The 17,990-nt window shown below is 32.3% G+C and overlaps 1 protein-coding gene across 3 annotated transcripts; it reads left to right on the plus strand.

Annotated features, from left to right (window-relative positions):
• The first annotated feature begins 11,510 nt into the window (after positions 1-11,510).
• tej (tejas) lies at positions 11,511-17,433 on the plus strand. Of its 3 annotated transcripts, none has more exons than XR_012413256.1 (7): positions 11,511-11,824; positions 11,888-13,150; positions 15,766-15,888; positions 15,956-16,393; positions 16,458-16,583; positions 16,649-16,759; positions 16,822-17,433. XR_012413256.1 is itself a non-coding variant. In XM_073990366.1 (7 exons), exons 1-7 carry the CDS (start codon positions 11,636-11,638, stop codon positions 16,762-16,764), a joined length of 2,187 nt encoding a protein of 728 aa, XP_073846467.1. In that variant the 5' UTR covers positions 11,511-11,635; the 3' UTR covers positions 16,765-17,433. The 3 variants fall into 3 exon arrangements, 2 of the variants coding, with proteins under 2 accessions (XP_073846467.1, XP_073846466.1); XM_073990366.1 differs by having other exon boundaries at positions 16,649-16,692; positions 16,761-17,433; XM_073990365.1 differs by having other exon boundaries at positions 16,649-16,692.
• The last annotated feature ends 557 nt before the right edge of the window (positions 17,434-17,990 follow it).

The raw sequence follows: 17,990 nt of genomic DNA on the forward strand, positions 1-17,990 counted from the left end.
CAAAATTTGTAAACAATTTGAAAAATATTAAATTACATTGTTACTATTTTTCATTGTGTTCCCGTACTTTTTTAATGGTAATGTTAGAAAATAGATCGAATTGTCAAAAATTGCTTCCCCATACAAATTTCTTAAAAAAATACGGGAACGGAAAAATAACGGAAATTGCAAAAACTCCAGCTATAATATTAGATACCAATGAACATATGAGCTGTGTTCCTTTACTTACCTGAGGTTACCATTTTTACCATTTGTTACCATTTTTAACCTGCAAAGCGTTCCTTAACCCCGAAAAGTGGCAAAACTGGAAGCAATTTTTAAGAGAGTGATTGTGGAGAGAGTGCGAAAATCTTCCACAGGCTACCAGCAAAATTTCTGCAGGTAAAAAATGGCAGAACTGATTTTACGACTTTTGTTTGACGATTATTTCACAAGGAAAGAGAAAATGGGCGAAAAACCGAAGAAAAAGTCGAACGCTGACAAAACTAAATTAAAAACTGTGAAATAAAAGACGAAAATTGATTTTTTTATGTTTCTTTTTGACATTGCTGTCAGATCTACCATTTTTCCGTTCCTTTACTTTTCTGGTAAAAATGTTCATGAGAGAGCAATTTTGAGCAATTTTGACACTTTTCTCTTTTACCAACCAAACTTACCATTAAAAAGGTAAAGGAACAAAGCTATGAATATGCTTGCTGCTAGTTTCTACTAGGCCAAAATTTTATGGCAGAAAACAGGAGAAGAGGGTGTTATTCGGCGCTATTTTTGTTTAAAGAGAAGTGCAAGTCTTGCTAGATTTCGGAGTACGGGAACGCATTTTTAGCACTAAATGGAAAAACTACTGCAAGTACTAATATTTTGCAGGATCTGAGCAAAACTTTTATCTATCAAAATTTATTATTATACCTCAACGATAAAATAATTTTTTATTTTTTCATTTGTTAGTACTATACACAATTAATACGATATATATGTAGATAATTTTACGATAATTTCCCAAATAAAGGGTTGTTTACATCATCTATCAATGTCGTATGAGATGTCAAATTTTCTACCTGCGAATGTTGTACACATATGGTCTGTTCCTTTACTTTTGAAAATGGTAAAACCGGCAAAAGTAGTAAAAGTTGTAAACTGCTCCCATATGAATTGCATTGTGTCAAAAGTAAAGGAACGCTTTTCGAGCAAAAAGTGGCAAAACTTGAAGATTCTTGCACGTAAAGGAACAGAGCTATAGTGTGACCACTATGAAAATTTTCATCTATCAAAATGATTTGGCAACTCATATGTAAATTTTTCATTTAGGGAGCGCTCTATTTGATACGGTATTCTCGTATGTAAACATAAATTTATCAGCTGACTTCTGGCATTCTCAAAAAAAAAAATTGAAAAACAAAATCTTTTAAAAAAGAAAATGGAAAGTTATGTATATTTAAGTATTTAGAAAAGTAAATAAATGGTGTTTATACTGTTATTTTCAGATCGATTGGTCGAAGTGTTGGAAATTATTGCTTTGTGGCAAAACATGAATGCCTCTATACCCCAAAAACCTATTCTACCACAACAAACATGCTAGATATTCATTTTCCTTCAACCAAAATTAAAAATTTGCGCAAATTTGTAACTCAACAATAAATGTAAACAATGACAAAAACAGCTGTTTTTATATTTATAGGTTATGTCATACGAAAATAACACTTGTAGGTATGAACGCACAAATTGAAAGTTGTATGGATGACGTCAATTTTGACAAACATAGAGAATGTCGAATGGGTGAAAGAAATGACAGCTCATATGACATTGATAGATGGTGTAAACAGCCCTTAAAGTTGTAAAGTTCTATATTGTCGTATATTTTTGACGATTAAATCAATTTACAATAAATTGTTTTGAAAATTCATGTTCGGTCAGCTGCGCATATGCATCTACCTTTATCATTGTGATATGTTTGAAATCAACAAAAAATAAGTGTAAACACCGGGGTGTATTTCAGGATTTCGTGAAATCCAGTGGATTTTGGAGCGCAAGTGTAAACTTGGCATACCTTGTTTATTTTGATACGTGAACAGTGTTGCAACTTTTGGTACTTTTTTAGGCAAAAACAGGGTTGTATATCATGAGTACTGTGATTTCGACGTTGATTTCGCTGAAATCACAAAATGAGATGATTTCATTTTTGTATGCGAAATCATGATAAATTTTGCTTGATTTCCCGCGAAATCACGAAACGCCTTCGAATGCGAATTTTGCACTTGCGCGTCAAAATCCACTGGATTTCACGAAATCCTGAAACACACCCCGGCGTTTACACTTATTTTTTGTTGATTTCAAACATAACACAATGATCAAGGTAGATGCATATGCGCAGCTGATCGAACATGAATTTTCAAAACAAGTTGTTGTAAAATGAATTAATGCTTGGTTTACATTTACGAAATCCACTTGATTTCGACTGTCAGTTCCTTTGTGTATACGTCAAATGAAATCTCATCTGAAATCAATTGGATTTCATTTGACGTTTAAGTAAAGGAATTGACAGTTGAAATCGAGTGGATTTCGTATATGTAAACCAAGCATAATCATCAAAGTATACGACAATATAGAACTTTACAATTTTATTTGGAAAATTACCGTAAAATTATCTATATATCGTATTAATTGTGTAAAGTACTAACAAATGAACAAATAAAAAATGATTTTATCGTTGAGACATCATAATAATAAATTTTGATAGATAAAAGTTGTGCTCAGAACCTGCAAAACAGCCCCGGTCCACACTAGCGTGAATTTCATTAAAATTTTCATGAAATTAGGCGTTCTTAAATCGAATCCCCACTACAACAATTTTATGATTTTACTCTACTATTGAACTCGATCTAGAAACGCCTAATTTCATGAAATTTTTTCAATGAAATCTCTCTAGTGTGGACCGAGACTAAGTAAAGTCATAAAATTTTTGTAGTGGAGAATTCGATTTAAGAACGTCTAAGTTCATGAAATTTTATCAATATATCTGTTCCTTACGTCGAAGGTCACACTAGAGTGGTTTCATTATAACTTTTAGGTATTTATAGATCGAGTTCCCCACTACAGCAACTTTATGATATCACTCTACTGTGAAACTCGACCTAGGAACCCTTGTTTTCATGAAATTGTTTCAATGAAACACTCTAGTGTGACCTTCGACTTATGCTAAGTTTACATTTACGAAATCCACTCGATTTCAACTGTCAACTCCATAGCTCAAACGTCAAATGAAATCTCATCTGGATTTCATTTGACGTTTAACCTATGGATTTGACAGTATAATACGAGTGGATTTCGTAAATATAAACCAAGCATCACGTGCAAGAATCTACATGTTTACCATTTTTATTCGAAAAGCGTTCCTTTACTTTAGACACCATAAAATTCATATGTCGATGGTCAGACTAGCACGATTTCAACATGGCGATGTCAAGTTTATATGCGAGGGGTATGAAGTAGTGAAACCCATGTACATGGGTTTCTGTGTTTGTTGTGTTGTCTCTTGTTGTTATTCGTTGCAAGATTTTTTCTTCCATTTTCTTTCATTTTTATTTTCTCAAGCAAACATTAACAACGAAACAAGCATAAAAAGATTTAATAATAACATTTATTTAATGAAATAGTGAAAATTTAACTGTTAATTTCAATTTCAATGAAATAATTGCATGAAATTACGCGTTCTTAGATCGAGTTTCATACTAAAGTAATTGTATTAAATTGCTGTAGTGAGTAACTCGACCTAATAACGTCTAATTTCAATGAACTATTTCATTGAATTCACTCTAGTGTGGACCGAGACTAACGAAACTTTAACGAAATTGGTTTCAAGAAACCTTGCTAGTCTGACCATCGAATATGGAACGGTTTACAACTTTTACTACTTTTGGCGGTTTTACCATTTTCAAAAGCAAAAGAACAGACCGTTTTTGGTCCGGTAACGTTTCCTATGAGTTGAAATTATAAAACTTTGCTTATGTCAAGTTTATACTTGCGCTCTAAAATCCACTGGATTTCGCGAAATCCTGAAATACATCCCGGTGTTTACACTTATTTTTTTGTTGATTTCATACATATCACAATGATCAAGGTAGATGCATACGCGCAGCTGATCGAACATGAATTTTCAAAACAAGTTGTTGCAAATTGAATTAGTCATCAAAAATATACAACAATATAGAACTTTACAACTTTATTTCGAAAATTATCGTAAAACTATCTATATATCGTATTCATTGTGTATAGAACCCGTTCCCGTACTCCGAAGTCTAGCAAGACTTACACTTCTCTTTACACAAAAATAGCGCCGAATAACACCCTATTTTCCTGTTTTCTGCCATACAATTTTGGCATAGTAGAAACTAGCAACATGTTGATTATCATCTAAATACGATAGCTGATACGTTGATTTGCTGCAGTTTTTGCAATTTCCGTAATTTTTTCGTTCCCGTATTTTTTAAGAAATTTGTATGGGGAAGCAATTTTAGACATTTCGCTCTTTTTTCTAACATTACCATTAAAAAAGTACGAGAACGCAATGAAAAATAGCATTGTAACAAAGTAATCTAATATTTTTTTCACATTGTTTAAAAATTTTGATTCTAAAATTTTTTGTTGCAGCAATTGACCATCTACCTTGTTTATTGTGATACGTTGTAAGTGTTGCAACTTTTGGTACTTTTTCAGTCACAAACTGGGTTGTATATCATGTGTACTGTGATTTCGATGTTGATTTCGCTGAAATCACGAAATGAGATGATTTCATTTTTGTATGCGAAATCATGATAAATTTTGCATGATTCCGCGCGAAATCACGAAACGCCTTCGAAATCACGAAAAGACGCCGAATGTACACAAAAAGTTCATAATTTCAATCCATAGGCAACGTTACCGGGTCGAAAACGGCCGTGTTACTTATGGCCCCGGCACATACGGTACGTTGTGCGTTGCGTCACGCGTTAAAAACAACAACCACATGAAAAAAATGTAAGTGATGCCAAGTTTGTTCTTGAAGTTTTCATGTGGTTGTTGTAACGCGACGCACAACGTACCGTATGTGCCGGGGCCATTAAGGCCCGGGAATATAAGCCGTTCGGCTTTCTTGCTTAATTCATTTCTGGTAAAAGACTAAAGACCAAATTCGACCTAATTGAAATGTGGTTCTGACATTTCTTTACCAGAAATGAATTAAATAAGAAAGTCGAGCGGCTAATGTACCCAGGTCTTTAAGGTGAGGACACAATGAGAAATTCATGCTTATCCAAGCCTGAATTTGTGTAAAAGAATAAAGAAATCCAAAATCGCATTTGAATTAGGTAGTACCTGGCCTTTATTCACTTACATGAAATTGAGCGTGAAGCAAGTAACAATAGTCATTGTGTTTCTACCTTTACTAGGCGTTTACACCAGACAGTTTGTCTTCAAATACAACTCTGATTTACCAACACATACATACATTTGTCTTTTGTCTCCCAGCTGTCCATCATTTTTTCACAGACAGCCGGGTTAACAAATTTTTGACATTTTCGTAAAAAAGAAGTGATATGATAATTTAAATGTGTTGAAAACAAAAGAAAACAAAATATGCGAACGGAAAACAAAAGGAAATATATGATTTTCATTCATAATTTTACAACTGTTTTTGCATTTGTCTGGACGCCTACGTCACAGATGCAAGTTTTGGGTTTTTGACAATCAGTACATGAAGTCAACTGTCCTGTTTTTTGTAAACGCAGGGTTAAGGTGACAACACAATGAGAAATTCATGCTTATCCAAGGCTGACTTTATGTAAAAGAATAAAGGGGAGGTACTACCTAATTAAAATGCGACCTTGTATTTCTTTATTCTCATTCTCCCATTCTATTTCTCATTCTGTTCACACCTTAAAGTGGGGTACACACGGTCAGTTTTGACTGTCAGTTTTGCTCAAATAATCGGTTGCTTGCCATTGTGGCCGCTAATTTTTGTCAGTCATCAGGCAACCACAAAATATTTTGTGGTTGCTGGACAGTTTGACATTTATCGATATTTCCGAAAAATCGGCAGTCAAAACTGATCGTGTGTACCCCGCTTAACACCAAGTATTTTGCATGGTTGATCGTTGCCAAGTCCCGGTCCACACTAGAGTGAATTTCATTAAAAAACTTCATGAAATTAGGTGTTCTTGTTGAAGTATTATGTTAAGATATGTTATACTACTGTTCTTATAAACCAGTGTGTGAATCGAGTAGTTTTTGAATTTTATATTGTTAGTACTTTAAATTGTTCACATACATATTTTATTCATTCCAAATAAAACTTCTACTACAAAAGGTTATGAGCCCAGAAGTCTCTGGAAAATAAATTAAATATTTTCAAATTCAAGAAAATTAAAAAAGAGGATTTGTCAAGAGGCAACATTAGGATACAATTCAGCAAGATATTGAAGATCCTAGAAGAAATTCAAAAAGGAATTTCTGAAGACAAGCAAATTAGTCAAGGAAGAAGACAACAATTTATCACGAATTTCAAGATTCAAGGAGATAATTTTGAAGAGAAAATGGATTTTTCTAAGCATATCAAGCCTTTGGAGAATGAAACTGATTATCCCATATGGAAGCGTAAGATGCGCGATTTATTAGACTATCACGAAGGAGCTATTGACGTTATAGAAGGTAAATTGAAGAATCCTAGTCCACCGTCCTCTAATGCCACAAATGAAGAGAAGAAGCTGTACAAGGAAAATGCAGATTTGTATAGAAAAGCAAATAGTTATGCCAAGTCGATGATTGCCAGCGCAGTAAGTGACAATGTTTACCAAAAGATAATGGATAAAGAAACTGCTGCTGAAGCTTGGGAATCCCTTATGGTTCAATTTGAAGCAAGATCAAAGGATCAACTTTTCAAGATATGCATTGATTTCTTTTCTTTTGCATGGAATTCTAGTGAGGATGTTAGCCTACATATTGCAAAGCTAAAAAGCTTGTGGATAGAACTCAACAATGGATTAAAAGGACGTAAGGAAAATCAGCTCCCTGAAGTTTTATTGGTTTGTAAAATCCTTCAAATCTTGCCAAGTCACTTTGACACTTTCAAGTCTAGCTGGATGCTTCTAACTAAAAATGAAGAAAAGAATTTTGAAGAAATGACCGCTCAACTGTGCATGTACCAAAGAAATTGCAAAGGTGTTGATGTCGGTAAGGATGAAGAAGCACTAGTTGTTAATAATGTCAAGAAAAGAGTCCCTCAAATTAGTAATACCAAAACGAACAAGAGAAATGGTGTTTGCAACTATTGTCATAAGAAAGGTCATTGGGTACGCGATTGTAGAAAATGGATAAGTGATGGTAAGCCTATAAAAGAAAAGAATACTGAGGCAAAGATTTCTCAACAGCAAATTCTACCATTAATGTGTGAAGAGATTAACTCAATTAAAAATGAATTTTCAAACACTTGGTGGATTGATAATGGCGCCACACGACACGTCACAAATAATAGAGGATTATTTAAAACTTTTGAGAAATTCAAGGAGTGTTGCAAGATTAAAGCTGCCGGTAGTGAAATGTTAGATGTAATTGGCAAAGGAACAATCGAGATCAAGTCAAGCATCAACAACAAGGATATTACACTAACAGATGTTTGGTACGTTCCAAAAGTATCAAGGAATTTATTCTCTGTATTATCTGCTCAAGACAAGTGTTCAAATAGTAAATTCACGTCGACTGCAACAGAATGCAAACTTTTGGTGAATAATAAAGTTATGTTAGTTGGTCATCGAGAAAAAGGAGGCACATTATATCAAGCTGATATTGAAACAGTAATCCCGAATTCACCAAACGAAATAAACTCAACGGAATCAGATAACACATTGCAACTATATCACGAGCGTTGGGGACACCAGAATAAACGCCATGTACAAAAGAAACTAAGGGAAGAACTTGGCATTAATGTCAAACTTGACAGACAAATTTGTGAATCATGTGTTTATGGCAAATCACATCGCTTACCTTTTGGTACTAGAGAGGTATCTAATAGTCCAGGCGAGTTAATGTCAGCTGACGTCTGTGGTCCATTTTCAATGTCTTTCAGTAAAAAGAAGTATTTAGTAATATTTAAAGATGCTTACAGTAAATATTGTTTTGTATATTTCTTGAAGGAAAAATCTGAAGTTAAAAACGCATTGAAGGAAGTCCTAGCTCTTTCAAGAAATCAAGGCAATCCAATAAAAGAATTTTTGAGCGATAATGGTGGTGAATTCGATAATTTTGAAGTAAGGGAAATACTTAAGGAATATGGAGTCATACAGAGGCTAACTGCTCCTTACACTCCGCAGCAGAATGGGGCAAGCGAGAGGGAAAATAGAACTGTCATTGAGATGGCCCGAACTTTTAAATACGCAAACAAAAATGTTCAATTTCCTGAAGCTATATGGGCTGAATTAGTTCGTACCGCTATTTATATTTTGAATCGAACTCGCAGGACACCAGTTGATGGTAAAAGTCCACATGAACTTTGGTTTGGAAGAAAACCCAGGATTACTCATTTAAAAATAATTGGATGTGAATGTTATGTCCATGTTCCCAGCCAGAAACGGAAAAAGATGGATTCAAAAGCAATCAAAGGATATCTAATTGGTTATGACACTGAGGAGCGTTACAGGATTTATAACAAAGAGAATCACAGTGTAATTTTATCTAGAGATGTAAAATTTAGAGAAGAACTTACAAAATGCGACGATCCTATCCAAGATTTGAAAATAGAAGATTCAAACAGTACAAGTGAAGAAGTAAAATTGCCATTTAAAGCCTATGAAGGAATAAAAGAAGATGTTTTAGACGAAAATCGCGATCAGCCATGTACATCAAGAAATGTTGAACATATTCGTATTGAATCGGATTGGGAAGAAGATGAGATTTTTGAAGAATGTTCCGAAGAAAATGTATCCAATGAGAGCGAATCCCGAGGATATGAGTTGAGAGAAAATCCAAATGAGAATTCAATAAGAAACCGTTTAAGAGATCGGTCATCATTGCACAATTCGAAGTTTGATGACTATGTTATGGCTGCTCAAGATTTTATGAGTCAAGTTGAAACCCCTACGAGCTTTAGCGATGCTATTGAAAGTACTGAAAAAGAACAATGGATTCAGGCAATGAACTCTGAAATGAATTCCCTGAAAGAAAACAACACGTGGGATTTGTGTCAACTGCCCAAGGGAAATAAAGCACTGCCATCGAAGTGGGTTTATAAGGTAAAAACTAACCCCGATGGAAGTATAGACAAGTTTAAAGCAAGACTTGTTATCAAAGGGTACAAACAATGTAAAGGTATAGACTACAATGAAACCTTCAGTCCAGTCGCAAGGCTCGCAGCAATAAGAGCTATAATAAGTATAGCTGCAAGTGAGAAGATGCATATCTCTCAATTTGATGTATCCACCGCTTTTCTTTATGGTCATCTTGAAGAAATTATATTCATGAAGCAACCAGATGGTTTTGATGATGGTACTGGAAGAGTTTGTAAGCTTAAAAGGAGTCTTTATGGATTAAAGCAAGCTCCCCGTTGTTGGAACCGCAGATTTGGGAAATTTTTGTTAAAAATCGGCTTTATAGCAAGTGAAGCAGATCCCTGTGTGTACATAAGAGACAAAGAAGGAAAGAAATTAATATTAGCTCTTTATGTAGATGACGGTCTAGTTGCTGCCACAGATCTGAATGAGTTGGAAATATTTTTGGAAGAGTTGAAAAGAGAATTTAAAATAACGGCAAAAGACGCAAGTTATTTTTTGGGCCTGGAAATAAAAGCAAATGAATGCGGAATATCAATAAGTCAGCAAGCATACACAAAACGAATTCTAGAAAGGTTTAGATTCTCTGATTGCAGACCTGTTTCATCGCCTATGCTGAAAGGAGAAAATATTGAACTAGGGAAAGAAAATGCGAAGTTTTCTCAATTTCCTTACAGACAAGCAGTAGGTGCGATAATGTATCTCATGTTGGGAACAAGACCTGACCTAGCGTATAGCGTTGGGTTCCTTTCAAGATCCTTAGAAAACCCATCAAAGGAAGATATTACCAGAGTTAAACGAGTTTTTCGCTACATTTCTGGGACAATAAATCATGGAATATTTTATAACAATAGTCAAGCTCGAGAACTAGAATGTTACAGTGACGCAGACTTTGGTGGATGTTTGCAAACTGGGAGATCTACATCTGGTGTAGTTATAAAATTTGCTGGTGGTGTTGTGTCATGGTTAAGCCAGAGGCAAGCTATGGTAGCAACGTCTACAACTGAAGCAGAAATTGTTGCAGCTTCTGAAGCAACAAAAGAAGTAATTTGGCTACAGCGTTTATATTCCGAATTGATTGGGCTAAATGCCACTCCAGTGTTATATGTCGATAATTCTGCCGCAGTACGCTTGGCTCAAAATCCAGAATATCACAAACGAACAAAGCACATCAACAATAAGCATTTCTTTATTAGAGAAAAAGTTTGTGAAAAGAAGCTTGAAGTTATACAAATACCAACGCAAGATCAATTAGCTGATTTGATGACAAAACCTTTGCAACCTATGAGACTCAAGCTTCTTTGCGATAATATTGGATTAAAACAAAACGTCTAACATCTCTTAACAAGGGAAAGTGTTGAAGTATTATGTTAAGATATGTTATACTACTGTTCTTATAAACCAGTGTGTGAATCGAGTAGTTTTTGAATTTTATATTGTTAGTACTTTAAATTGTTCACATACATATTTTATTCATTCCAAATAAAACTTCTACTACAAAAGTTCTTAGGTCGAATTCCCCACTAGAGCAATTTTATGATTTTACTCTACTATGGAACTCGATCTAGAGACGCATAATTTCATGTCAAAATTACAATCAAATTACTCTAGTGTGGCCCGGGACCAAAGTGTTAAAAATTGTAAAACACTTATACTATATTTACATTTACGAAATCCACTCGATTTCAACTGTCAATTCAAATGAAAACTCATCTGAAATCGAGTGGATTTCATTTGACGTTTGAGCAATGGAATTGACAGTTGAAATCGAGTGGATTTCGTAAATGTAAACATAGTATATATGTGGCAATGTTTTTACGATATCATGAATGAAAATCACCAATGTTACCACATGTTTTCATAATTTACACGCCTCGGTAAATGGTACGTAGCAATTACCAAACGCGTAGGTAAAGATAGTCCCGGTCCACACTACAGTAATTTCATTGAAAAAAACTTCATGAAATTATGCGTTTCTAGATCGAGTTCCATTGTAGAGCTAAATCATAAAATTGTTGTAGTGGAGAATTCGACCTAAGAACGCCGAATTTCATGAAACTTTTTAAACTCTAGTGTGGACCTAGACATAACTACCCGGTTGCCTAGGGCTAGAAATTACGGGTATTATTGTGTTAAATTTCCTCAAAATATAGTCTGTTGGCAAACTTAGCCTGTTGCTACGCCACTTTACCTACACATACTTCCGCTTTCTGAAATTATAAAATAATAGTTGGCAACGCAGACAAGTAGAACTCTCAGAGAGTCTGCATGCAACAAGATTTTATTTAATTTTGCGGCGTCGGTTGTTTATTTTTGTTTGTTTTAGAAAATAAATGTAAACAGAAATGGATAGTGGTTTTCTAAATGAAGTGAAGGCAATTATAAAATCCCTGGTAATATCATGTCCAGATAAAATAACTATTGACAAATTAAATCGTGATTACCGTGATGTTGAAGGCCAAGATATTCCATATCGCCGGCTCGGCTATCATAGTCTGGAACAGTTTCTGCGTCAAATTCCCGATACAGTGGTTGTAAGTAAATTTCTTGTTAAAATAGTGCCATTTGCATAAATTTCCATTTCTTTTTAATTTCAGGTTGTGGGTAGCGGTCATACTGCCTATGTGTATTTTGTGGGCAATGACAAATCTGCTCACATACATGAAATGATAATGGGACAAAAGAAATCCAGGCCAAGATCCAGAGGAAAGGCTCATGCAAATAAGTTTGCTAACACTCAACGGCATAGTAGTCGTCAAAACAATAAAGCCAGTTCTGGGAGTTCTGTGGGACGCCGGCAACATGTTCAACCATTGTCACCTTTTCAAATTACCAATAGAAATGTTTCCACAAGAAAGTTAACCGTTAGAGATGTGCCACTGCAGAGGAATGCGCAGCAATTGCCAGCTCACAATTTACAAAATATGCAAACACCAGCTCTCAATCTATTGGGAAATATAAATCGTTCGCAGTTTGGTGGTGTCCCACAGCGTATACCTGGAATTCCAATTATCAATATTCAACAACAAGTTGCTACCAATAGGGAAATTATACGAAAATATCAGGAGCATGTAAAACAATTGGAGAGTTTGTTAAGACCAACATCAGTTCCACAACGACAACAACAAAATGCATATAGTCGTGTTGCAATGCCCCCGGCTACCCAACCTATAACCAATAGAAATGAAACAAAGATTGATAATAGTAAACAATATAATCAACAAAACCCATATAATCGGGATGCTATGTCATCTGCCACACAACCTGTAACCAATAGAAATGAAACAAAGTCTGATAATAGTAAGGATTATATTCCTAGGAATCAAGTGCCTGTTAAACCATACGAAAATCACAGAAGCCCCACAACCCAAAACTCCTCTGACGGCCTAAGAATGGCTAATACACCCACCACCAACACTAACCAACCTTCAACGGATACAAAAGATTCTCAAAATCAAAACCAAGAAAAAACAACATATCAGGAAGATGCTAAGAAATTGGAAAACCTCTTGACAACATCATGTCGTATAACCGACTCTGCCCCTCCTAGAAAAGTAACATTTTCAGTTGAAGCCAATATTGACATGAAAATTACAGTAGCTGACTCTAAGCCTAAGCCTAAAATGCGGCTATCTGAACGTTTGGAAAAGATATTAAATGCAACAACACCGCCAAGAAAATGGAATCCAGTAGAAGATATCGTAGAAAATGGAGAGACACCAGAACCAAAAGTTACAATATCGCCAAGTAAACCGACCAGAAAGAATGACAGTACAACAAATCAATTTCAAAAACTTCTCGATATAACTGAAGAGGACATCGATAATGATTCGGATGAAGCTGTGCCGGAATTTGCAGCGGTATGTATTGGTTTGTTTAGAAATTCCAATAGATTATAAAAATAATTGTAATTTTTTATCATATAGTTTTGTCATGTAGTGCTAATCGGCATTGTAGGTAGTAATCAGCATAGGGTTGGCAGAATGGGTGTTGTTGGAACATAAACCAGCGGCAACTTTCTTACGTTTTAGGTGTTACTAACCCTATGCCCAACCCAAGTTGTATTTTTCTTAAGGGCAAACGTGCATTACATGTTAATTCCCTACCAGATAGACCCACAGGTGACACCACGGGGAGATCAGTTACCTCTTAAGATGAAAAGGGGGCCAAGATTACTTCTGAGCTTTGCCATGTTGAATTTCAAATATGAGAATGAACAGCCTGTGTGAACGTTGTTTGAAATATGTTTTGTAAAAAGTTCGATATGAAATCCCGGCTAAACAACATAAAATAAGTGTTTTACAGTTTCAGAATGTTCTGAAGAATTGCTGAGCACATTATTTAGAATTTTTTGCGAAAGGTTACTTGGTTCAACTCTCAATAGTTTGGCTGTAACTGACTCTAATTCCAGAAATTATGTAAACTTTTATATATTTTATCAATTTTGATGCGTTAGTTGCGGTTTTTCCCAATTCTTCTATTTGAAACTTAAGTTCTACTACTCTAGGACAACAATATTACTGAAGACTGCAAAGCAAAATTCTTATTAGTTTCTGAGATAAAGCCCGGATCAAAGAAAGGGTCGTTTTAGCCCGGTATAGATGAGGCCATAAAATCAAAACCCGAGCTGTACTATCAGAAAATGCCCACTAGAAGTTGTTTGTATTTTCAGTGTTGCACAGTGTGTTTTATGTTTTATATTTTATTTTATAATTTATATTTTATATTTTTTAATTTATATTTTATATTTTTTAATTTATATTTTATATTTTTTAATTTATTTTTTATATTTTTTAATTTATATTTTATTTTTATATTTTATTTTTATATTTTATATATTATATTTTGTATTTTATATTTTATATTTTATATTTTATATTTTATATTTTATATTTTATATTTTATATTTTATATTTTATATTTTATATTTTATATTTTATATTTTATATTTTATATTTTATATTTTATATTTTATATTTTATATTTTATATTTTATATTTTATATTTTATATTTTATATTTTATATTTTATATTTTATATTTTATATTTTATATTTTATATTTTATATTTTATATTTTATATTTTATATTTTATATTTTATATTTTATATTTTATATTTTATATTTTATATTTTATATTTTATATTTTATATTTTATATTTTATATTTTTTATTTTATATTTTATATTTTATATTTTATATTTTATATTTTATATTTTATATTTTATATTTTATATTTTATATTTTATATTTTATATTTTATATTTTATATTTTATATTTTATATTTTATATTTTATATTTTATATTTTATATTTTATATTTTATATTTTATATTTTATATTTTATATTTTATATTTTATATTTTATATTTTATATTTTATATTTTATATTTTATATTTTATATTTTATATTTTATATTTTATATTTTATATTTTATATTTTATATGTTATATTTTATATTTTATATTATATATTTTATATGTTATATGTTATATGTTATATGTTATATGTTATATGTTATATGTTATATGTTATATGTTATATGTTATATGTTATATGTTATAAGTTATATGTTATATGTTATATTTAATTTAATTTAATTTAATTTAATTTTTATTTGACAAACACAGTAACCTAGCCCATAGGGCCATGAGCGGTTCCAAAAACAGCTATACAATAACTACTCTCAGACACTTATATCTAACAATATTTCTTAGCATATCATGAATAGAATTAAACATAAATAAAAGCAAAAGCAGGTAAATTAAGAAATGAAAATATATAACAAAATAATCATTAATAGAATCAGCTATGTTATATGTTATATTTTATATTTTATATTTTATATTTTATATTTTATATTTTATATTTTATATTTTATATTTTATATTTTATATTTTATATTTTATATTTTATATTTTATATTTTATATTTTATATTTTAAATTTTATATTTTATATTTTGTATTTTGTATTTTATTTTTTATATTTTACATTTTATATTTCATATTTTATAGTTTACATTTTATTTTTATTTTTTATATTTTTTATTTCATACTTTATATTTTACTTTTTATATTTTTATTCTGAGCTTAAACATCACGGATATTAAGGATGAGAAGGGCTGAGCGTATTTTAGATAGAAAAACATTTGGTGAATATTTTATATTTTACATTTTTATTTTATATTTTTTAATTTTATATTTTCTTTTTATTTTGTGTTTTATATTTTATACTTTATGTTTTATATTTTATATTTTAAACATTATACTTTCTGTTTTATATTTAATATTTTATACCTTATGTTTTATATTTTATATTTAATATTTTATACTTTATGTTTCATATTTTACACTTTATATTTTACATTTTATTTTTTATATTTTATATTTTATATTTTATATACTACATTATATATTTTATCGAACGTAGACTCAATCTCTCATCTAAAAATATGTTTCTTTCTTTACTTTCAGACCAGCAACGTATTTCGTCTCGATTTACCAAAATATACGGTACCTTTTGGACGAAAAATTGATCCCTGTGAAATACCCGAAGATGTGGATGTTGGCACATGTTTGGGTATATTTGTGTCAGAGGTGCGTACATTCTCCCTTTTCTTAAACACGCTGTTTTTAACATAACTTTTCTCCGTTTTGGTTCTAGATCCACAATCCTTTCCGTTTTTGGTTCCACATACACAAAGAAAAGCATGAATTGGATGCCCTAATGCATCAAATGGAACGGTACTATGGTACAATGGAACCAAGTGAGCTGCGCATACCCATCGTGTGTTTAAATCCAGGCCAAGTTTGTGCTGCTGCATTTAATGAAATGTGGCATCGGGCAGAAATTGTTGCTCCCCCGGTTAAAAATAAAATCAAAGTTTCATTTATCGATTATGGTACCGTCTCGGATGTGGATATATGTGATGTCAAATATTTGGGTACTTGCTTTTCCCAATTGCCGGCACAGGCCTTACGAGGTTGCCTGTCCAATATTAAACCTCGAGGTCTACACTGGAGTCATGAGGCTACGATGCATTTTCTATCCTTGGTGTCGGAGAGAATGCTTTACGCCAAAATAACGGAAATTGATAGAGAGGTAATATTAAAACAGTTTATAAATAATTGAAAAGGAATTAATTTTGCAAATTTTTTTCCAATAGAATTCGGTTTTTTATATGGTACTTTGTGATACCCACAATGAGGAGGTGGTCCAAATTAATAAAAGTATGGTGGAAATGAAACATGCCCTCTACAATGAAGACTGGAAGAAAACAAAAATTGAAATGGTATAACTAAAAAAAATTATTTTAACATTAATTAACAACTAAAAATCCCGTGTCTCCCTTTTCAGAACAATGGTCGACGTGTACATCATCCTCGGGAAGACTTTCCTACGTGAGATAGTTTCTTTGTTTTGTTTACATTATTCCCTCAATATACATATCTATCTAATTCTTCCACAGTTAGTTCAACACGTTTTGTTTTCGACCTTCTTGTTTTCTTTTTCTTTTTTATTTCAAACAGGTTCGCCATGATTGAATCTGGTGAATATCCCACATTTACGGAATTATTAGAACTCAAAGAAAATGGTATCGATTATGAGTTAATTTATGATCGAATCATCTTCAATCAGTGTGCAATTCTGAATACATATGATAATGTTCCGGATCCCATAAAGACGTTACCATTTTTCCTTCTAACCAATAATCCATTCCGTGCTGATATCGTTTTACAACTGACAAACGATATGAAAACAACTCCATGAATGCTGTGAATAAGAATATCTTTAAGAGGAATTGATTGGTCTCATTACCACCTACTGTTATGAATGCGGTTGGTTGTTTCGTGATATTAAAAGCAGCTTGTTTTAACGACGTTTAATCAAACTTTGTGAATCTATTTTAAGTTCCTTTTTTTGCTTTTTAATTTTTTAATTTAGTTTAAAAATGAATATCGTTTGGTTTTTTACTTTTGTAACTTTTCCTTATTTTAACAAATGTTGGATTTAAAAAATCACTGATTATAGAATTTAAGTGTAAAATTTAATATAAGTATAAGAAAGTATGTACATGTTATTGTACAGAAAAGAATGAAAAACTTGACAATAAATTGTTACATTTAAATGTAAACCAGAAACTTCCGTAAATTAATCAGAAGTACTGCCTGAACAACATCTTGTTGTGTTAATGAAACTGTCCCCAATGTGGTAGGAAATGGTATCTCCAGAACTTTTTAACTTTTTTGAAACTGCATAACCGCCGGACGCCATAGAGATCGTAATGTATGTAACTGCTGAACTAATGAGTCGATTATGGATATCAACTCAACTGCAGTTGCGTTCCCAGAAGAGAAAATCATACAATTAAAATAAGTGGAACCACAGAAGTTTTTGTCACATTCAATATCAGTGTTTTGAACCTTTAGCTATTAATTGTAAAAAATATGAATTTCAACGCCGAAATGGAAATTTCTATTATTAAATTCTATCCTGATCAAAATGGTATATACTTTTTCTTGGGAAAGTTTGTACTTCCGTAAATATGGGTCTTTGCTATAGATTTTAAGAATCCACGCCGGGTAACTGCTTCTTATCATGGAGGAATAGTGGCCCAAGTTTTCGTTTGTAAATGCTTTTCTTCGTCTTGTCGCTCTTAGAGTGATCTACATATGTTTCACCCCATTTCACTTGTTTT

Source organism: Musca autumnalis, unplaced genomic scaffold, assembly GCF_047663935.1.
Source record: "Musca autumnalis isolate F117 unplaced genomic scaffold, ASM4766393v1 scaffold_5, whole genome shotgun sequence".
NCBI classification, from domain to species: domain Eukaryota; kingdom Metazoa; phylum Arthropoda; class Insecta; order Diptera; family Muscidae; genus Musca; species Musca autumnalis.

Coding starts and splice junctions, on each gene's coding strand:
- tej (XM_073990365.1), top strand. CDS start 11,636: ATGGATAGTGGTTTTCTAAATGAAGTGAAGGCAATTATAAAATCCCTG. Junction 11,825..11,887: donor AAATTCCCGATACAGTGGTT/GTAAGTAAATTT, acceptor TTTTAATTTCAG/GTTGTGGGTAGCGGTCATAC. Junction 16,394..16,457: donor TAACGGAAATTGATAGAGAG/GTAATATTAAAA, acceptor TTTTTCCAATAG/AATTCGGTTTTTTATATGGT.